Source organism: Vombatus ursinus, unplaced genomic scaffold, assembly GCF_900497805.2.
Source record: "Vombatus ursinus unplaced genomic scaffold, bare-nosed wombat genome assembly UNPS02014953.1, whole genome shotgun sequence".
NCBI classification, from domain to species: Eukaryota; Metazoa; Chordata; class Mammalia; order Diprotodontia; family Vombatidae; genus Vombatus; species Vombatus ursinus.
This window is the reverse complement of record NW_020954731.1, coordinates 337,264-360,844: the sequence shown is the minus strand read 5'-3', so window position 1 is coordinate 360,844 and position 23,581 is coordinate 337,264. Positions and strand designations below refer to the sequence as shown.

The following is a 23,581-nucleotide window of genomic DNA, read 5'->3' as shown; positions in this document are numbered from 1 at the left end:
TTTTTACCTTTGTAATGTTTAGTAACTAATGTGGTGTCTGATGCATAGGAGTTACTAGATAAATGTTGAATTGAATGACTTAATAGTCAGGGAAGCTTAGATATTTTTTCCCATGCTTTCCTGCAAAGGCAGGAAGGGAAATTATTTATTTATGGGGAATGATAGGTTGGAAAGAAGAAGTGGGAACTCCTTGGAAAGATAGAGAGACAGACACAGAGACAGAGTGACTGAGAGTGATAAAGAGAGACAAAGAGAGATATGCAAAGACAAAAAGAGAGACAGAGACAGAGACACACAGAGAGAAAGAGAATTGGAGAGCATCCTTACATCTATCCATAAGGTCCCATCCCTTCACTTATCCGAATTCAGAAAAGTAATCTCTGTGAAAGATTAAGTGGAGACAGGGAGGATTATCAACATATCAAGAAGATGTCTGAGGGACTGGGTGTAATGGAACATGCACATTTGTAATCATTTGATGGGTCTTTGGAGTTCTGAGCTGGAATGGGACTAAACCAACTACCAATATGGTAACAAGGCAGAGCAGATCAGAAATGGAAAAGGACAAAGTTCTAGGATGGATAGACAGAGAAACTGGGGTGATGAGTGGCCATTTCACGTCTAGCCCAGATAAGATAAGGAGACCCAGTCAAAAATAAAGCAAAACAAGACAAAACAACAAAACAAACAAACAAAAAAAAATCAAAACAAGAACACGCACTCTGCTTAAGCCCATGGTCCAGAGCTAGAACCTTGGTTTCCATTTTTTAGGCCAGATGTATTTCAGGAAACATGAGAAATTATCCCCTCAGGTTTTCTAGCTGCCAAAGGACTTCTGCAGGGCAGCACGTATTTGTTTAGTTTTCAGACTGTAGATAATTGGGTTGAACATAGGAGGCATGAAGAGATAAACGTTGCCTAGAACAGCATGGGTTAGAGGGGAACTCTTTTGATTGATCCTGTGCAGCAGTGTTATTGCTAGGAGTGGCATGTAGAAGATGAGGACAATGAAGATGTGGGAAAGGCAGGTGTTCAGTGCCTTGAGCTGACCTTCTCTGGAAGCAATTCCCAACACAGATCGAAGGATTAGGGTGTAGGAGAGGACAATGAGCAAGGAGTCCACTGCAAAGGAGCAGATGACCAAGACTAGACCATAGAAAATATTGATCTTGACAGGACCACAGGCCAGCTTCATGACATCGGGGTGGAGGCAGTAGGAGTAGGAGAGGGTCTGGCCTTTGCAGAAAGGCAGCCTCTTGAGGAGGATGGGCAATGGAGTCATGAGTGCTATGCCCCTAAGAAAGGCTGCCAGGCCCATTTTAGTGATGCGTGGATGGGTGAGGATAGTGGTATAATGCAATGGGTGGCTGATGGCCACAAAGCGGTCAAAGGCCATGGACAAGAGAATCCCTGATCCTGTGGAGGAGAAGGTGTGAATGAAGAACAGCTGGCTTAGGCAGCCATTAAATGCAATCTCATGATGACCAAAGATAAAAACCTTAAGCACTGAGGACAATGTTGAGATGGTCAGGCCAATGTCAGCTCCTGCCAGCATGGAGAGGAAAAAATATTGGGGCTCCCAGAGGCTACTCTCAATCTTGACCAGATATAACAATGTGCAATTGCTGGCTAGAGTGATGATATACATAAGGCTCAGGAGCGGGCCTAGCCACATGCGGGCCCCTGCCAGTCCTCGTAGACCAGTCAAAATGAAGACAGATGGCTGAAAGTCAGTACTATTGTAGGACAGCAAAATGTCTTGGGAGGGGTCCTTCTCAGTGTGATTCCAAGGCATGGATACTGGGAGGGGAAGCAAAGAAAGATGTTAGATGTGAATGAATACCCAAAAAATATGTCAAATAAATATTGAGGATGTACAGAGCCACCTCTGAATGGTGGCCGGAAGGGAGATGGTATTCAGGAAGTAATGGAGAGACAACAGGTCACAGTACCTTAGAAAAAAAAAACACACATTATAGAGACCTTTTGAATATACTTGAGATTAAGTATCATCCTCCATGAGATTTATATTTGTGCTGAGATTACAACAATCAGATTGAATGGTCCTAACACTAAGTAGGGTGAGAAAGACTCAGATATCTAGGCAGCCAGATGGAATAATGAATGTGGAGTCAGAAAGATCTATTAACTGTGTGACCTTGGCAAGTCACTGAAACTTTCTCAGTCTCAGTTTCCTTATATGTAAAATGGGGACAATGATAGCATCTATTTCACAAGGTTGTTGTATGGGTCAAATAAGATTATCCAAATAAAATATTTTACAAACTTTAAGAGTCATATGTTAGCTATTATTTTTATTTTTTTTTAATTTTTTGGAAGTAGGCTGGTAAAGCTCAGTGAAAGAGAAAACAGATTTGTTGAGTTAGTTCTTTAGGGACAAGGAGAAACCTCTGGTTCAGGGAACTAAGGGAAAGAGACCTGGGAAACGATTATTCAAAATTCAGAAGTAGGATCTAAAAAAGCAGGCAATATACTGCTTCCAGAAGGGCAGAGGTGATTAGACAGAAGTCATGTTGGACTGGAAATGAAACAAGAAGACAGACTTGTAGAGAATTAAGGCAGGAAAGGACCCAGATTAGAAATAGGTTAGATTTATGAGATGGGCAGGAAGATCCTTCAAGGAAAGAAGATCATGGGAGCAGCAGCAGCTTCTTTAGTTCTCAGCCTACAGATATTGGGAATAGGGAAACAACTGGTAGGAATGAGATAGCAGAGGACCCTTTGGCAATAGGTTTAGGACTCTGTTGCATTTCCTATACACAGTTCCAGGTCTCAGACACAGGGCAAAAAGGAGCTATTGCACTTATAACCACAGGGGAACAGGTACTCTGATCTTGGTTCCAGGGTGGAGAAGACTGCTTATGGGTACACAAGGGGAAATAGGAACTCTGATCTCAATTCAAAGATGGAGGGGAATATTAGCAATTGTGGCTACTGGAAAGTGGAGGAACCTGCTCACAGTCATAAAGCCAGAAGGAGTGTAGTGCTATGGGTTACAGGGAAACAGTTCCTGCCTGGGTAAAGACGCAGGACAGGAGAGAAGTGACCACAAGTCTTCTTAGATCATACCATGTTGGAAGCACCAAAAAACTTACAGACCATCAGAGCTAGTTCTGAAAACAGAAGCACAAAAATCCTAAAGCTTGGGAGACTACCCCTTCCAACCCAGGAGCAGAGTCCACCTTTAACATAAATCTAAAAGTCAAGAAATAAAGTGGAAAAATGAGGAATCTGGAAAAATGAGCAAACAACAACAAGAAGAACCTGACCCATAAAAAGTTACTGTGGTGATAGGGAAGATCAAGACACAAACTTAGGAAAAGGACAACAAAGTCAAAATGCTGCATGCAAAGCCTCAAAGAAAACTGTGAATTGGTCACAAGTCAAACAAGAATTCTCAAAAGAGCTCAAAATGAATTTTAAAAATCAAATAAGAGAGTTAGAGGAAAAATTGGTAAAAGAAATGAGAAAGATGCAAGAACATTATGAAAAGAGTCAATAACTTGGTACAGGAGAAACAAAAAAAATAAGTAACACCTTAAAAAAGTATTGCAAAATGATAAAAGAGGCACAAAAATCTGCTGAAGAGAAGAACCCCTTCAAAAGCAGAGTTCATCAATGGTAAAAGAGGTAGTAAAGTTTACTGAAGAAAACAATTCCTTACAAATTAGAATTGGGCAAGTAGAAGCTAATAACTCCATGAAACACCATGAAACAATAAAACAAAATCAAAAGGATAAAAAAAGAAGAAAATGTGAAATATCTCATTGGAAAAACAATTGACATGAAAAATAGATCCAGGAGGGATAATTTAAGAATTATTGGACTACCTGAAAGCCATGATCATAAAAAGAACCTAGGAACTGTCAAGAAACTGTCAAGGACTAATGTGAAAATGTTTACATGATTGTACATGTGTAGTCTATATCAAATTGCTTACCCTCCTGAGGAGAGGGGATAGGAGGGGAGAAATTTTGGAACTCAAAATCTTATAAAATGAATGTTGAAAACTATCTTTACATGTAATTGGAAAAAATAAAATACTATTTACAAAAAAAAAATAAAAATAGTGAAACAGACAAAAAAAAAAAGAAATTGTCTAGGAAAACTGCCTTGAGGTAGTTTACCAGAGGGTAAAATAGAAATTGAAAGAATCTGATGACTTCCTGAAGGAGATCCTAAAATAAAAACTTTCTGGAATATGATATCCAAATTCCAGAGCTCCTAGATTAAGGAGAAAACATTGCAAACATCTAGAAAGAAATGACTGAAATATTATGAGACCACCTTCAGGATGACACAAGATTTAGCAGCTTCCACATTAAAGGATTGGAGGACTTGGAACATGTTAATTCTGGAAGACAAAAGAGCTAGAGTTATAAACAAGAATTACCTACCGACCAAAACTGAATATAATTCTTCAGGGGCAAAATGGGTATTTAATGAAATAGAGGACTTCCATGCATTTCTGATGAAAAAAACCAATGCTTAATAGAAAAATTGACTTTCAAATACAAGTCTCAAGAGAAGCATAAAAAGGTAAATATGAAAGAGAAACCATAAAGGAACCAAAATGTTTACATTCCTATAAGAAAAATGATAATTGCAACTTCTAAGTACTTTATCATTATTAGGAAAGTTAAAAGGGGTATATGCAGATAGAAGGGAAGGATGTGAGTTGATTAAGGAGGATTAAAAAAATTTAAAGGGAAAAAAGAGGATCCACAGGGAGAAGGGGAAGGGAGAGGAAGAATGGTAAAAATTATCTCACATAAAAGGGGAACAAAAGGAAGAGCTTTTACAACAAAGGGGAAGATGTAGGAGTGGGCAATGCTTAAACCTTTCTCTCATCGGAAGTGACTCAAAGAGGAAATAATACGCCCATTCTGATCAGTATAGAAATCTATCTTACCCCAAAGGGAAGTAGGATATTAAAAGGGAATAAGAGAAGAGGAATGAGACTAATAGAAGAGAGAGCAGATTGAGGGAGGTAGTAGTCAGAAGCAAAATAGACCTTTGAGGAGGGACACAGTAAAAAGAGAGAGAAGGATGAACAGGGAAAAATAGGATGGAGAGAAATGCACAGTTCATTATCATAACTGTGAATATGAGTAGAATGAATTCACCCATAAAATGAAAGCAGATAGCAGAATGTATTAAAAATCAGAATCCAACAATATGTTGTTTGTCAGAAAAACACTTGAAACAGAGACACAGAGAGTATAAATAAGGGACTGGAGCAGAATAGATTATGCTTCACATGAGGTTAAAAAAAAAAACAGAAGTAGCAATCATGATCTCAGATAAAGCAAAGGCAAAAAAAATGATGAAAAGATAAGGAGGGAAATTACATTTTACTAAAAGTTATAATAGACAGTATGCACCAAGTTACATAGCTTCCAAATTCATAAAGAAAAGCTAAATAAGTTAATGGAAGACATAGACAATAAAACTATACTGGTAGGGGACCAAATAAATGAGAAAGTAGTTAAGGAAATGAATAGGATTTTAGAATAGATATGCTAGAACTCTGGAGGAAACTGAATGGGAATGGAAGAGTTCCTTTTCTCAGCTGTACATGGCACCTTCAAAAAATTGACCACATATTAAGGCATAAATGGACAACTAGATGGTACAGAGGATAGAGCTTGGGGCCTGAAGTCAGGAAGGCCTGAATTCAAATACAGCCTCAAATACTGATTAGCTGTGTGACTCTTGGTAAAACACTTATTCTTGTTTGCCTCAGTGTCCTCATATTTAAAATGAGTCAGAGAAGGAAATGGCAAACCGTGCCAATACCTTTGACAGGAAAATTCCAAATGGTGTCACAAAGAGGTGGACTTGACTGAAATGACTGAGCAATAAAATTAGGGCATGAAAACCTCATAACCAATTGCATATTAAAGGCATACTTGTGTGACCATAATGTGATAAAATATATTCAAAAAAGGGCCATGGAAACATGTATTAAAAATTAATTGGAGACAACAATCTAATCCTAAATTATGAGCGGGTCAAAGAACAAATCAGAGAAACCATATATAATTTTATTAAAAAGATTGACAACAATGAAAAATACACCAAATTTAAGGAGTGCAACAAAAGCAGCACATAGGAGAAATTTTATATCACTAAATGCTTACAGCATTAAAATACAGAAAAAGTAGATCAAAGAATTATGCACGTAACTAAAAAAAAATAGAAAAAAGATCAAATTGAAAATCCCCTATTAAACACCAAATTAGAAATCCTAAGAATCAGAGGAGGGATTAATAATACTGAAGTAAGAAAACCATTAAACTAATAAATAAATCTAGGAGCTGGTTTGATTTAAAAAATAGATAAAACATTGGTTAATCTGATTAATCAAAAGAAAGAAGAAAAACAAATTACCTGTACCAAACATAAAAAGAATGAATTCACCACAAATGAAGATGAAATAAAAGCAATTAGCAAGAGGTCTTTTGCCCTATTTTTTGCCAATAAATCTAATAATCTAAGTGAAATGGATGAATATTTATGAAAATATAAATTGCCTAGATTAACAAAGAGGAAATAAACTACTTAAATCAGTTTTAGGAAAAGAAATTGAACACACCATAAATGAGTAGCCCACCCTTCTCCCCCCCGCCCAAAAATAACAGGACCAGACCAGATGGATTCATAAGTGAGTTCTACAAAGCATTTAAAGAACAATGGATTCCAATATTACATAAACTATTTGAAAAAGGCAAAAAAAAAAGAATCCTACCAAATTGCTTTTACAAAACAAATATAATGATGATACTTAAACCGAAAAGCAAAAATGGAGAAAAGAAACTATTGACGCATTTTGAATATTGATTGAAAATTTAAAAAAAATATTAGCAAGAAGATTACAACAATATATCATAAAGATCATATACTATGGCCAGCTGAAATTTATTTTTTTTTTAGGCAATTGGGGTTAAGTGACTTGCCCAGGGTCACACAGCTAGTAAGTGTCAAGTATTTGGTCTGAGGCCGGATTTGAACTCAGGTCCTCCTGACTTCAGGGCCGTTGCTCTATCCACTGTACCACCTAGCTGCCCCCCAGCTGGAATTTATACTAGGAATAAAAGGATAGTTCAATATTACGAAAATGATCAGCATAGTTGACCATATCAATAACAAAATCAAAAGAAATTATGACTATCTCAATAGATACAGAAAAATCTTTTGACAAAATATAATACCCATTCCTATTATAAACACTACAAAGCATAGAAATAAACAGAACTTTCCAATAAAATCAAGGATGCCCATTATCACCACTATTACTCAATATTGTATTAGAAATATTAGCTATAATAATAAGAAAAAAAGAAACTAAAGGAATTTGAATAGACAATGAAGAAACAAAATGATTGCTTTTTGCAGATGATATGATGGTATACTTAGAGAATCTTAGAGAATCTATCAAAAAAAACCTAGTTGAAATAATGAAGAATTTCAGCAAAGTTGCAGATTATAAAATAAACCCACATAATCATCAGCATTTCTATATTCTATCTATATCCATAGCTATTAACAACAAAGTTCATCAGGAAGAGATAAAAAGAGAAATCCCATTTAAAATAAATGTAGACAATATAAAATGCTTGGGAGTCTATCTGCCAAGATCAGTTCAGGAACTATATGAACACAATTACAAAATTATTCACACAAATAAAGTCAGTTCTAAACAATTTGAGTAATTTAATTGCTCATGGGTAGATCAAGCCAATATGATAAAAATGACAATTCTACTTAAATGAATTTTTACTTATTCAGAGGCATATCAATCAAACTACCAAAAATTATTTTATAGAGCTAGAAAAAATAACAAAATTCAACTGGAAGAACAAAAGGTCAAGAATATCAAGGGACTCTGCTTAAAAATGTCCTTACACTTTTGGCCTAGCAGTACATATCTGTACCATATCTTAAATTGTATTATAAAGCAGCAATCATAAAAACAATCTGGTATTGGCTAAGAAATAGATGCTAAATCTGCGGTATTTATTAGATACACAATACACAGTGGTAAAATGGCCACAGTAATCTAGAGTTTGACAAACCCAAAGATCCAATTTTTTTTTGTCAAGAAAGAACTATTTGCCAAAAGTTGCTGAGAAAACTGGAAAGCATTAGTCAAAAGAGATATAGACCAATATCTAACATCATGTACCCAATATAAGGTCAAAATGGGTGCATGATTTAGACATAAAAAGTGATTTCATAAACAAATCAGGGAAACATGGAATATTTTACCAACCACATTTATGGATAATGGAAGAATTTATGACCAAATAAGAGACAGAGAGTATTACTGGATGCAAAATGGATAATTTTATTTACATCAAATTAAAAAAGATTTTACACAAATAAAACCAATGCAACCAAGATTAGAGGAAATCATTTTTACAGCAAGTGTCTCTGATAATGGCCTTACTTCTCAAATATATAAAGAAATTAGTCAAACTTATATAAGTCCCAAAGGTCAAAGGATATGAACAGGCAGTTTTCAGAAGAAGAAATCAAACCTACCTATAGTCACATGAAAAAAAATGCTATAAATCACTATTGATTAGAGAAGTTCAAAACAAAACAAATCTAAGATCCCACCTCATACATATCAGATTGGATAATATGAACAAAAAGGAAAATCACAAATATTGAAATGGATGTGAAAAATAGGGAACTAATGGACTGTTGGTGGAGTTGTGACTAGAGGCAACTACTGTGGAAAGTAATGTGGAATTATTCCCAAACAGCTATAAAATTTTGCATGCCCTATCACTCAGCAATACCACTACTCAGTCTGTATCCCAATAAAAGATAAAAAAAAGGGAAGGGACTTATATGTACAAAAATATTTATAGCAGTTCTTTTGTGGTGACAAAGAATTGGAAATTGAGAGGATGCCCATCTATCGGAGAATGGCTAAACAAATTGTGGTATATAATTGTGATGGAATAGGATTGTGCTATAAAAAAAAATAGAGCGCAAGATGCTTTCCATAAAACCTGGAAAGACTTTAAACAACTGATGCAAAGTGACACGAGCAGAACCAAGAAAACATTGCACACAGTAATAGCAATATTTTATAATGATCAACTGCAAATTTCTTATATGTTCTCAGAAATACAATGATCCAAGATAATTCTGAAGGACTTCTGGTAAAAAATGCTAAACACCTCCAGGGAAAGAACTGATGGAGTCTGAAGGCAGATTGAAACATACTATTTTTTTTTTTACTTTACTATTCTTGGCTTTTTTTATCTTTGTTTTCTTTTGCAACATGACTACTATATAAACATTTTGCATGACCACACATATAATCTACATCAAACTTTTTGCCTTCTCAAGAAGTTTAGAGGACAGTGAAATAGAACTCAAAATGTAAAAAAAATGTTAAAATTGTTAGTTTATATGCAATTGAGAAAAAATAAAAGAAAAATCAAAAAAGTATTGATTTGCATTTTATTGAATTACTTTATATTAAATCATATTGAACAGAAGTTAACTAGGGTATGAAGGTTTTGTTAGCTATGTTAGTGGAGGAAGAAGCCACATTCATGTAATCATGAATCTTTTAAAGTAATGAAAAAGAAAGAGCATTGTTTTTAGAGTCAACAGAGACTTAACCTCTTTGAATTTGAGAGTCCTCCTCTGTAAAATGGGGAAACCGATACCTTGCACCCTCATAGAATTATTGGGAGGATTAAATAAAACAATATATAAGAAATGTTATACAAACTTTTATGTCTTACATAAATGTAGCTATTAATATTATTTTCATTATTACCCACCTGTCACTGGAGGTCTGAATGTTCCCCAGTCAGGAATGACTGGAAGTTGAGGGAAGATTCCAAATAATCTAGATAATATCTTCTTTCATTAATGATATGGAGTCAGGCAATCATATTACAGGCAGGAGCTAGACTAGATAGTTTCTGAGATCTCTTCCAGATCTGAGATTCTCCGCTTCTATAGCTCAAAGAATTCTCATGTGTATGAAATTAAATAATGTGTCACTTCTTCCTTCAGATCATTTTCTGCCTACCTTCCATTCATATGAACTACCATCAAGGTTCAATTCCTTATCCCTCTTTTCCTGGAAATTATAACATTCCCTTGTCTGGTTATTTCGACTGCTTCCAGTGTCTCCCCATTTCTAATCCATTCTATACAAAATGGCCGGCAAAATAATTTGCCTAAAACATAGGACTGATCGTGCCATTTGCCTCTTCCAAGATATTAAATATTTCCCTAATGCTTGTAGGATAAAACACACATTCCTGAGCTTGGCATGTAAAGCCCATCATAGTCTGACTCCAGTTTACTTTTCCAGGCTAAATTGACATTAATTTTGCTTGTTCACCCTCTAACATCCAAACTGTCTTTCTTGCTGTTATCTAACCCAGCTTTCCATTTCCCAACACCATGCCTTTCCACAGATCATACTTTATTCCCATACTGTATTCCCTCCTCACCTCTTAGAGTCCTTAGCATCTTTCAAAGCTGAACTCCTACACCCTCTCACCACTTAAGGGAAACCTTTTCTTATCTCTCTTTTTATGGTTCTCTCCCTCCAGTCCTCTTATATATACTTTTCTGTATCTCCCAAAGAGAATTTAAGTTCATTAAGAACAGAGACTATTTTTCATCTCTGTCTTTGTTTTTACAAGCCTGTAAGAGTGATTTTGGAAGTCTAGAACAATGGATTTGAAGACAGAATTTTTGTAATCTATCCTCAACTTTGCTAATTGCTAACTATGTAACCTTGGGTAAGTCACTTAGCAATCTGACTTCAATGTATTCTTCTGTTAAATGAAAGTGTTGGACTAAATAGTTCTAAGACACCTGGCTCTGAAAATATGAAATGCAATAGATGCTTCATAAAAACTTGTTGTATACACACTGCAAATATGAATTATTATATGGTATAGTGGAAGGAGCCCTAACCCAAATTGATGTTCAAATATCCGTGTGACCTTGTTCAAGTCACTTAAACTTTCCAAGCCTTAGTGTCCTCATCTGTTAAAGGGGGCTAGTAGTATTTGTATTGCTTCCCTCCTAAATCTGTTGTAAGGATCAAATCACACAATTTATATATGTAGAGTACTTTATACTTTATACACCATAACAATATACCATCTAAATGTCATCTACTGGCACCAGCATGATGTCTTAGAGAATCCTTAATTTCTTTGGGAATTCAGCTCACATGCTGCCTCTTACAAGAAGCCTATCTTAACTACCTCACCCCACCCCAGCTTCTTGCAGTGCTTCCTCCCTCCAATTATATTTATTTTGCACTTCTTTTGTGTGTGTGTATGTGTGTGTGTGTATGTATGTGTGTATATGTGTGTATATATGTACAGGCTGTCTCACCTGATAGAATGTAAGCTCCTAGAAGAAAGGATTATTTGTCTTTTGTCTTTACATCTCCAGTGCCCACCACAGTTCCTGGAACACAGTGAGCACTTAGTCAATCTTGTTGATTGATTGATTGAATTGGCCAGTGACTGAAAAACCTTCACGTGTTCCCCACCCCTACAGGTGAAGCTGGCTAGCTTCTGCTGGTTAGCTTAAAAGACTCAGTCATTGTAATTTTATGCAGGATGATGTGTGAGTGGGGCTGGAGAAATTCCTCGATTGCCCAGGTGCCTCTGTAACCAACCACCTGCTTTCTCTGGGATGCAAAAGATAAGTCCTGCCAACAGTAAATGGTGGCAGGAAATCCTACTGCACTGGGATTAGAAACAAAATCTGTAGGACTATCAAAGCAGTTGAAAGTAGCTGAAGCCCTTAGAATCAAGGGTTTTCCATCTGCATCTCAACTCTTAGAGAAGTTGCTTGGGATCAAGAAATGACAGATCTCCCTATTCCCAGTTATTACTTCAGTCAGGATAGTCCCTAACCTCTGTTACCCATGCTCAGATATTACAATATGAATAGTTACCTGCAAGTCTTTCAGAGTAACTGAGCCACTTCTGCCACTTCTATTTCTGACATCTATTTAAAAGATTGATTGAGATGGATGATGAAATATTGCATAATGCTTCTCACCTGCTAAAGTCCCAAGAGTATGCTAGAAGAAGTAAAGAGGAAGGGGGATCCAGAAGTAGAGATTGCAGTTCTGAATCTATGTGCAGCAATCACACTGGAGACTCTACCAGCAGGCTGGGAAAGGGGTAAAATTAGAAATTACTCGAAATGAGACCAAATCAGTGGAGAAAAAAAGCAGAAAAGAAAAAAAAGCCCATGAGAAAAGAAATAATTTGTGTCTGGCTCAGCCTGAATCCTCAGGGAGTGTGATATGTTATACCCTTAGGAAGAATTAAACATCACCAAATATTGATTGTAAAGCCCCTGGTGCCAACAGCCCATTATTGTATCTGTAGTGAGGGAAATAAGCAAAGCACCAAGGAATCTTCTAAGATGGCTCTGGTATTCAAAAGAATGTAAATTTCCTGTCCCTATTCATCTTCATGCTTATTGGGAATCTTTAGCCTGGGAAAAAAGAAGACCTAGCAAAATCAGATCACTGCTTTCTAATATTTGAAAGATTAGATAATGGAAGAGGAATTTTGCTTTTCTGCTTAGCCCCAGAGGAAATACATAGGAACAATGGCCAAAAGTTGCAGAGAGACAGAATTTCATTCAATGTAAAGAAAAACTTTCTTTTCCTTTCTTTCTTTCTTTCTTTCTTTCTTTCTTTCTTTCTTTCTTTCTTTCTTTCTTTCTTTCTTTCTTTCTTCCTTCCTTCCTTCCTTTTTTCCTCCTTCTCTTCTTCCTTGTCTTCTTCTTCTTCTTTTTCTTCTTCTTCATCTTTTTCTTCTTCTGCTGCTGCTTCTAAAATGGTTGTTAGAATGGAACTATGGAGAATTTGATGGAAATAACCATTCCATTTTGGATTTTGTAATAGAGAAAGAAAAGATAATGCTGATCTGATTCACAACTTAGAATTTGGGAGAGTAGATTTCAAAAGATTTTAAGATAGGATAGATTGTCAGCCCAGGAGGAATGAAATTCTCTCACGAAAGCTCTGAAGATAGGAAGAAAAATAAAGAAGGAGAGTGATCATGGTTGTTTAAAGAAACTAATATGGATGTACAAGGAATTTTACTAAACAACTTAGGTTGAAAAGAGGGAAAGACAGGCAAACATATGTACATAAGATAGAAACAAGGACAAGCAAGAAGGGATGATTGCCAAAATATGGTCACTGTCATAATAGTGTCAGGACTACCAAAGCTCAAAATGAGCATTGATTAGAGAAGAAGGCTAAGAGTAACAAAGTATTTTCTTTTAATTATATTAGTGAAAAGACAAGTATCAAAGATAGCTCAAAGAATTGGATGGGGTAATGATTGGATGGGACAGCTGCTCCATTCTTGCAATTCTTATTTTCATTCTTGTTCTCAGCTAAAAAGAATTATCTTTGGATTAGAAAGATCAAAACAAATGGTTAACAGAGAGTTGATACTCAAATTAATCAAATAATACTCAAATTAATTCCTTCTTGTGGATATTCCCTTCACTGATGGAGATTGCAAGCCATCGATGTCTGGCCATCCTATTGGTTCCCTTTGTCTGATTCCCGTACATTTTGTCTCACAGGGTCTATCCAAATAGCCAGAAGAATTTTCCACTTCTCTTCTAACACATTGAAGATTTCAGTACAGTAAATACTAGATATCCCTTGCTCTTGCCACATAACCAGCCCATTTTTTATCATACATATTTTAATGTCATCATTTGTTATAGTTCTTTTCAAGTCCTTACTTGTTATGTGTTATAACATGTTCATATATATCATGTACCTCTCCATTATATTTTGTTTGATATATCTATGAGACTAGACTGCTCCATGACCCATAGTTATTTTAAAAAATAACACTGATTGGAATGTTAGTATTTAAAGATGAGCCTTTTCTTACTTTTGGGGAAAAAAACTGTAGGGTCATCAAATAAGCTTTGCAATTTACTGAAATTGTTACCCAAGTTAAGTATAGAAATAGAAAGAGAGAACTTTCTTGCATTCAAGTCACCAATATTTAAAGGTTAAAAAAAATTCTTAGTAATTGGCGTTACCCTAGAGTGAGATGGTATTCTTTGGAAAATAGTGGGATTCAGGGCAGCTAGGTGGTGTAGTGGATAGAGTTCTGGCCTTGGATTCAGGAGGACCTAGGTTCAAAACTAGCCTCAGACACTTGACATTAGCTGTGTAACCCTGGGCAAGTCGCTTAAGCCCAATTGCCTCACCAAAAAAAAAAAATAGTGAGATTCCTTTCAATGACAGGATTTAAGGAAAGGTTAGATGCCTAATTATTGACTGTGGTATAGATGCTATTTAGGGTTAGAAAAGAGGTTCATAATGTTCCTTCAAATTTTGACATACTATTACACACACTGTGATTCTTCTATACTGAGTTTCTTCTCTTGACATCATTATTCTCCACTCTCCTGAGAGCATGTCTGTGAGTACAGTCCCTTCTGCCAGTTTCTTCCATCTATACACCAGATTATTCAACCTCATGTCTAAAAAGGCAGCATTTTCTAAAGAGAAAAGTACTTGACCTTGATTCAGGACATCTCGGTATGTGTTTTGACTCTGACATTTACTCATGTCATCCTAAATATATGTCCTAAATATTCAAGTTTCTTCATCTGAAGATAACAATACTTTACTTGTAATGCTTACAACATAGGGTTATTGTGATGAAAGTCTTTTATGAATCTTAACGCCTTACATCAATATTTGTTGGTGTCCTATGGGTCAATATTCCCAGTCTTTTGCACTCCTTCCTGGAGTGCCCTTCTCCATGATTTATGCATATCTAAAGTGTACCCATCCTTCAAGGAAAAGGTAAATTCTCAGTTTTCAGGGAAATATTACCTAAGGGATAGAGTTGAGATTTGTACCAAGGTCCTCTGACCTAATCAAGCATTATTTTCACTGTATCATGATGACTCTGAGGTCAATAAACCAATAAGTAGCAACACCATGATTTTAACCCAATACTTAAGCATCCTGGATTCTATTCTAGTCCTAATTTCATTACATAAACCTTCTTCCTAGGACCTCCTTCATGGATGCTTTCTTCTTCACCTGCTCTAGTTTCTTGAACAACTCACTGTTGTGATATCATATTGGTCAAATGTAAAAGGAAAGACTCCCCCCAATCGATATTAACAAACAGTTCTCAAAAGAAAAGTTGAAAAAAATTAACAATCATATAAAAGATTGCTTCAGTCACAAATAACAAGCAACGTGAAAATTGAAACTTCAAATTTCACTACACCCGTTTCAATTTGGCAACAATGATAAATGATGGAGATAGTCACTTTGGAGGGCTGAAAGATATGCTCACTAATGTAGTATTGAGAGAGTTTTCAATCGATCCAACCTTTTTGTGTAACAATTTGAAATCATGATAAGCGTGGCTAAAACGTCCATACCCTCTGATCCAGAATTCCCACTGCTAGGCACAGAATTCAGTATTAAAGAACAAAAATATTCATTGTAGCACTTATTTAGGTAGCAGAGAACTGGAAACAAAGTAAATGAAACACCTAAGAAAACTGCTGTTCAAGAATGTAATGGAAAATAGTTGTAAGAACGCATGTGAAGAATTCGGGAAATACAGGGATATTCCCCAGATCCTTCATATTAAACAATAATAGCCATAGACACTGACTTAATCTACATAAAGTCTCTTCTTGCTTGGGATTAATTTCTTAGGAAAACAAGATAATAAGCTATGTGCAAATATGTTCTCAACATCAGCCTACCCAACCATGTCTAGTCTCCTTTCCCTCTCATCCTCTGAGAATTCTAGCTGGTCTGACTGCCCTCCTGGGGCTTTGGGGAGGTAGAAAGCACAGGGGAGTATCTAGGAGAGATAAATCCTAAAAGCTGTAGGGATCTTGGCAGACCTTGTCATCCCCTTGGATTTCAGTGGTGGGTTCCAGGTGAATGACTAGAACTCTGTGTATTGCACAACCTGGGTGAGTAAGGGGCACGGAAACTGAAGTCCTTGAGAAATGGGAGAGTTGTTGGAAAGTGATTGGAAAGGAAATCATTTGGATTTTTTATAACATCTAAAAAAAAACAGTCGAATATAGGAACTAGAGCTGTAAGGAACCCTAGAGATTGTCTGGTCAGACTCTTATTTTAGAGATCAGTAAGTGAGGTTTAGAGAGAGATAAGAACTTGCCTAAGGCAAGGTCTCAGGGGTTACAAGGAAATGAGCCAGGATTTCAACTCAGCTCATCTCACATGAAAATAAAATTGTTTTTACATTACTCTACCCTTCTGCTATTCCTTTTCCTCCTGCTCCTCCTCCTCCTCCCCTACTCCAGATTCTTCAAGGCCCAGCTCTAGCTCCACTTTCACTACTTCCACGAAGAAAAGAAAGCCTCCTCAGACTGCACTTGCCTTTACTTCTTTCCCTCTCTTCTTAACTACAAAAGTCAATATTCAAATGCAATTATACAGTTACCTCTTTCACATGTTTATGCCTCAGTTCCCAACTAAAACGTCAGCATCTTGACTTCTTTATATCTCAGAGAGGGCTTTATACAGCACCCATCGTATAATAGATGCTAAACAGACATATGCTGATGGATTGGTTTATTCTTTCCTCTTTCCCTTCTACTTGGAACTCCTTTATGTTCTTCTGTAAAAAGATGTGTGTCTTAAAACTGAGCTCTACATATCTTTTGTTTCTCTAGCCTCTTTTTTTCTGTTTTCATTTGCTTTTCCCTTCTTTGCTGAGAATAAGTGGGTTCATGAAGGTAATAGCTAGCAAGTATGGTGTTTAAGATTTGCAAAGGGGTATCTATTAGTTCATTTGATCCTCACAACAATAACTCTGAGAGGGAGGTGCTCTTATTATCGTCTATGTTTTAGAGAACAGTGAACTGAGGCAGAAAAATGACTAAATGACTTGCAAGTGTCTAAGGCTGGATTTGAATTCAGGTCTTCCTAACTTCAGTCTCATTGCCCTATTTATAACACCTAACTGCCTGCTAATATCTCTAGGGATGATCTAACTCTAAATCTGTTAGACAACAGAAGACAGTAAAAAGATTTGAAATCACAGGACATGGGTTTGAAATCCAACACTGCTACTCATGACCTAGGGTAAGTCACTAAACCCCTCTGTGGTTCTTCTACAGTTAGAGTAGGTGGCCTCCAAGCTCCATTTGGGCTCTAAGTCTATGAATTTGTACATTGTTTTTAATCAGTTTATGCTGAAAAACAGCGTTGGACCTGGAATCGGGGGATATGTGTTTTAGTACTAGCTCCGCCCCTAACTAGCTGTGAGATTTGGGGCAATCAACTCATCTGAGACTCTTCAATATCACTTGTAATTCATCAATTATAATTTATTATTATTTTGTTGATATTATATTATTAGTTAGGTTAATATCACTTGCCTAAGTCTAGTTCAGAGGGCCGATAGGAGGTTCAAATGAGGCAAATATTCTTTGGAATGAAAAAGAGAAATATGTGTGTGTGGTATGTGTGTGTGTGTGTGTGTATACATATATATACATATATATATATATGTACATATACATATGGAGTTATTAATGTTAGTGTTGGAGAACTGTTCCACATGATGGAGGAGGAATAAATGGCACAATGTCTACAAAACACGTGGTCCTTGATCTCATGGAGGTTATGGTATAGTAGGGAGATTTAAAATATTTGCAGATAATTATAACATAATACAATGGGATGAGTGTATTAGAGATGAGTTGGCTTTTCAGATGAACACTGTAGACATAGACAAAGACACCATCAAATGCAGGGAGTGGGAAATTCACAGATCATGCTCAATGGAAAACAACTCTCCCAGTTTCATAAAGTGGAGAAGGCACAGAAGATAGTCGCATGAGCTAAGGATGGAAGGTAGCATTGTATCTGATTGAAGAGGATGTTTAAGTCCATGTAAATAAGTTAGAACTTTTGTTCTGAATGCAATATTTACTTGTCATGGCTCTGAAGCTCAATAATTACAACCTGGATGTTTTATTTATGATTTGCTTCCATGTGGTCAACTCAAATGCACAATTTATGGTGAGACGCATCATGGCATCATAAAGGACTAGTCTCAGGATCAGATGGATATGTGCTCAAGTCCTGAAATAGACCCATTCTGGCTTTGTGAACATAAGCAGTATATTTGACTTCTCGTTGCTAGAGAAGTTGCAACACTTGAAGTTATGATGCAATTACCAGCCAGCATTGCTGAAAGGAGTTTTCAAGGCTAGAGACCCCTAGACTAGATGAAAACATGGGTTTAAACCAAAAGGGAGCCCCCAAAGAATCTGAGTGGCACTAAGAAAGGTTTGTACACAGATTTGTGTAGAAAAACAAGTGTGATTACAGTATAAAGAATAGAATTGAAGGAGGAAAGATGAGGGAAACAAAAAGATCTGTCAGGAGACTATAACATTAGCCCAGGCAGATGACAATGAAGAATCATAGTATGTTAGTGGAAGTGGGAATAAAGCAAAGGAAAGGTATGAGACACGTTGAAGGGTTTAACTGGTTCGATGTTAAAGATGAAGGGGACAAAAGATTCAGAGCTTCTTCTAAGGTTCTGAATGAGACATTGGGTGCATAGCAATGCCCCTGGAAGAAAATAATTTTTAAATAAATAATATTGTTGTTTTTGTTGTTATTATTCAAGATAAGCAGTTATAGTAAGAGGAAGAAAAAAATGAACTCAGTTGTGTACATGTTAAGTTTTACCTGCTAGTGGGCTGTCATGGTAAAAATACCTGTTGAGTATTTTGAAATAGGGATCCTGAGAGTAGAAGTTAGAGCTTGGTGTTTATAGATCTGGAGTCATGGGAAGAAACACAGCACCTGAAATCGCATAACTTAAGGAAATTACTAAGCAAGGGAAGGTGGAATAGTAAGACACTAGGACTAAGACAGATCTTGGGGGAATACCCACACCCACTGGTCAGGAAGAAGATGAGGAACTAGGAGACAAAGAAGGAAGAGGCAGAGAATCAGGAGAGTTTGGTATCTCTGAAACCTAGAGAGGAGGCATTATCTAATAGCAGAGGGTGGTCAGCAGTCTCAAATGCTAGACAGGATTCAAGGGACATGGAAATTGAAAAAAAAAAGGCACTAAATATGGTGATTAGGAGATTACTATGGGGTTTGGAGAAATCTCCTTCCTGATTTTGTGGTGCAATGATTAGAATGCTGGAATTGGAGTCAGAAAGGCCAAATGTAGCCTCAGACACTTGCTGGCTCTGTGACTCTGAGAAAGTCACTCAACCTTTCACAACCTCAGTTGTTTATTATTTATAATAAACATAAGTTTGTTGTTTATAATAATATAAACTATTATATTAGTACATGTCATATTATATGGTTATGTTATTATATTATATTTTAATGTATTACATAAAATTATTATAGCCTCAGTTTATTATTCATAAAATAAAGATAATAGTACCTACCTTATAGAGTATTGTTATATTATTACATGTTATATTATACATTGTTATATTATTATATTATATTTTAATGTATCACATAAAATTATTATAGCCTCAGTTTATTATTCATAAAATAAAGATAATAATAGTACCTACCTTATAGAATTGTTTTGAGGATCAAATGAGATACGCTGAAAAGCACTTTGCAAAATGTAAAAAGCTATATAAATTAAGCTATTACTGTTAAGAGTGAACCTAGGTTCTTAAGGTGAGAAGGAACAATCACTATTTAAGTCAAAGAGAAAGCTAATAAGAGCAAAAGGATTATTGAGCACCACTGAGGGGGGCCAGTTGAGGTTATGCACCATGAAAATTTATTACCTGTTGGTAAGCCCTTTTAGCTAGATGTTGGAGATTGTTTACTGAAATCCTTGCATGCTCCCAAAGTGTATGAGAAAAACTCATGTGAGTCATTTTCTGCTCTTGGTTCTGGGTGGTCTGGATTTGGAGTTGAAAGACCTGGGTTTGAATTCTAGCTATCTGCATGACCTTGGACAAATTGTTCAATCTATTTGGGCCTCAATTGCTGATCTAGTATAGCTGGCAGAATGTGGCATTTAGAATGAGAAGGTTCTGAGTTCAAATTCCTCCTCTGACACAGTTCCGTGACCCTGGGCAAATCACCTAACCCCTCTAAGCCCCAATTCCTCATATGTGAAATGAGAGGATAATAGTAGCAACCTTGCATAGTTGTCTTAAGGCTCAAATAAAATAAAACATATAAAATGATTTAAAATATTTTAGCAATATTTTATTTTTTTCCAATTACACATTAAGATAGTTTTCAGCATTTACTTTTGATAAGTTTTTGAGTTCCAAATTTTTTCTCTCTCCCTCCCTCCTTCTCCCCTCCCCAAGACATCAAGCAATCTGATATGGGTTATACATGTGCAAAATGATTTAAAACTTTAAGTGCTACATAAACATTAATAGCAGGAATGTTGTTATTCAGTCCTTCAGTTGTGTTCCCATTATGGGATTTTCTTGGCAAAGATGCTGAAGCAGTTTGTCATTTCCTTTTCCAGTGGATTAAGGTATACAGAAGTTAAGAGACTCTCCCAGGGTCACATGGCTAGTAAGTGTCTGAAGCTGAATTTGGACTCAGGTCTTCCTGACTCCAGGCCTAGCGCTCTATCCACTGAGTCATCTAGCTACTCTAGTAGGAGGAACATGGTTAGGAAAATGAAGAAAATTGACTAGATGATACATAAGTCCTTTCAGTTCAATTCAACTCAAAAAATAGGTACTTTAAAGAAATGAAACAGGGCTTGCCCTCAAGGATCTTATATTCTAGTTGAGGAAAATTAAACGAATGTAGATAAATATACACAAAAATATACATGGATGAAGGTGAGAGGAAAAGGAAATCAGAAGTGATCTGAGGGGTCCCTGAGCTATGATTTGAAGGAAGATAGGGAATGAGGAGAAAGGGCACTCTGGGCTAGGGCACAGCCATTGCAAAGGCTCAGAAATGAGAGATGAAATGTCTTGTATAGGAAAACAAAACAAAACAAAACAAGAAGGCCAGTTTGGCTAGGACATAGACCTCCTGACATAGAGTATGCTAGATCAGCCCAGAAATACAGACTGGAACCAGACTGTGAATTGCTTTCAATGACAAACAGAAGAGTTCGTATTTTAGGCTAGAGACAATAAAGTCACTGAAACTTCCTGAGCAGGGAGTGTACCAGTAAAATCTGAGGAATATAATTTTTGTATCTATGTGGAAATGAATAGAACAAGAGAGAAATTTGAATCAGGGAGACCAATTAAGAGACTGTTTTCAGTGGAATAACTCTAAATCTCATGAAAACCTGGACACCCTTATTTTACCATCTGCTGAAGGCTCTGAGCTTTCACTATAGCATAAGTGACCAGGCATCACAATATGAGACCTTAGTGCCATGGAAAACATGATTTTTTGACACGAAATATGCACATAAAAAAACACCTCATGTTAAAAAAATTCTCCTTTTAGTGTCTCTATGTATTGATATACCCCCTACACACACACACACACACACACACACACACACACACACACACACACACACACATACACACACACACACACAGTGACTGACTGCTAACTTGCTTAATAGTCATCCTAGAACTGAAAAAGGACCTTCTTTTTTTTGGATAATTGCATTAAGAGAACACTGGAAGAGGTTTTGCCTTGCTTTGTTTTGTTTTCCTATACAAACATGAACAAATCAGAAATTTGCCTTGTTTCTGACTTCTGATATTATTCCTGGTCATCTCCCTATGCCATGGTACTGAAGCTTTCTTGGTTTTCTTGGTCAGTGACATTTCAATCAAAAAATATTAGAGCGAGCTCATATGCCCTTATATTCTTCTATAACCTGACTTGTTAACATTTTTAAAAATTCTCCCTGATTTTCCTTTCCTTTCAGATTCAGTGTCATGCAGATGTTCAATGGTACCCGCTACCAGCCAACCCATTTCCTCCTTTCTGGCATCCCAGGGCTGGAGTCTGTGCATATCTGGATCTCCATCCCACTGAGTGTCATGTATGTCATTGCTCTTCTGGGAAATTGCATTATCCTCTACATTGTACAGAAAACCCCTAGCCTGTATGAGCCCCAGTATATCTTCCTGTCCATGCTGGCAGGAACAGACATGGGCATGTCTGCATCCACACTGCCCACAGTGCTTAATGTCTTCCTTTTTAATAACCCAGAGATTGAGTTTCACAGCTGTCTGGCGCAGATGTTCTTCATCCACACATTCTCTTCCATGGAGTCTGCCATCCTTCTGGTTATGGCCTTCGATCGCTTTGTGGCCATACGCAATCCACTACACTACACTATGGTCCTGACCCATTCTCGAATCATTGGGATGGGGCTGGCAGCTGTTATAAGGGGTGTGGCCCTGATGACACCTTTGCCCATACTACTCAAGCGACTGCCCTTCTGTAAGAGCATCATTCTCTCACATTCCTTCTGTTTCCATCCTGATGTGATGAAGCTGGCTTGAGGTTCCATCAGGGTCAACATTATCTATGGCCTGGCCCTTGTCCTTTGCTCCTTTGGCATTGACTCTGTATTCATTGTCCTCTCTTATGCCCTTATCCTGAAGACAGTTCTAGGTATTGCTTCACGAGAGGGACGACTTAAAGCTCTCAATACCTGTGTCTCACATATCCTCACTGTTCTCATCTTCTATGTGCCACTCATTGCCTTGGCCTTGATCCACCGAATTGGCAAGTACCACTCCCCCCTTCCCCATGTCACCATGTCCAATATCTTCCTTTTCCTTACACCTGTTCTCAACCCATTGGTGTATAGCATGAAGACTAAGCAAATCAGAACTGTTTTATTCAGGCTGTTCAAGACCAGAGAGAGTGGAGGAAGGGAAAAGTAGTCTCTCATTAAAATGACCATGGTTCTTTACTCTCTTGGAATCCCTTGGAATTGGAGAAAAATAGGGAGCAGTATATTTCTGTCTGAATATCCTTTCTCTTCTCTTTGAGATGAGATACACCTCCTTCAAAATTCATTAGGTTGCAGAATATTGAATCTAGGAGGACATTTGAGATTTTCTAGTCTATTGGTTCTTAAACTGTGGCCTGCCAAGAAATCCATAGATAGATTTCAGGGATCCCATGAACTTGCAACTTTTAATATTTTGATAAATGAACTTCAATAGAATTGATTTCTTTTATATTTTATTGTATGCACTTAAAAGATTACTCTGAGGAGTTCATATTCTTCACCTGACTACCAAAGCAGTACGTAGTACAAAAGGGGTAAGCATGAGCCAGTTTGGCATGCTCATTTCATCTCTCGCGTCTGACCTGTTCTACCTATAATTCTAACACCACCTTCATCCAAGTCCTCATAACCTCTTGTCTAGAAAATTACAATAGCTGCCTAATCAGATTCCATAACTCAAGTCTCTCCCCTTGACTACTCTGTCCTCATACATGCCAAATGATTTTTCTTATGTAACTAAGTTACTGCCCTGCTCGATAATCTCTAATAGCTCCCTATTGCCT

The 23,581-nt window shown here is 36.8% G+C and overlaps 1 protein-coding gene and 1 pseudogene across 1 annotated transcript; one reads left to right on the top strand and one right to left on the bottom strand.

Moving 5' to 3' along the window:
* Positions 1-817: 817 nt before the first annotated feature.
* On the bottom strand, positions 818-1,795 carry LOC114030295 (olfactory receptor 51I1-like). The gene has a single exon (XM_027845101.1). The coding sequence runs from the start codon at positions 1,793-1,795 to the stop codon at positions 818-820; it is 978 nt and encodes a 325-aa protein (XP_027700902.1).
* A 20,192-nt stretch (positions 1,796-21,987) lies between these two features.
* LOC114030294 lies at positions 21,988-22,947 on the top strand (annotated as a pseudogene).
* Positions 22,948-23,581: the final 634 nt, after the last annotated feature.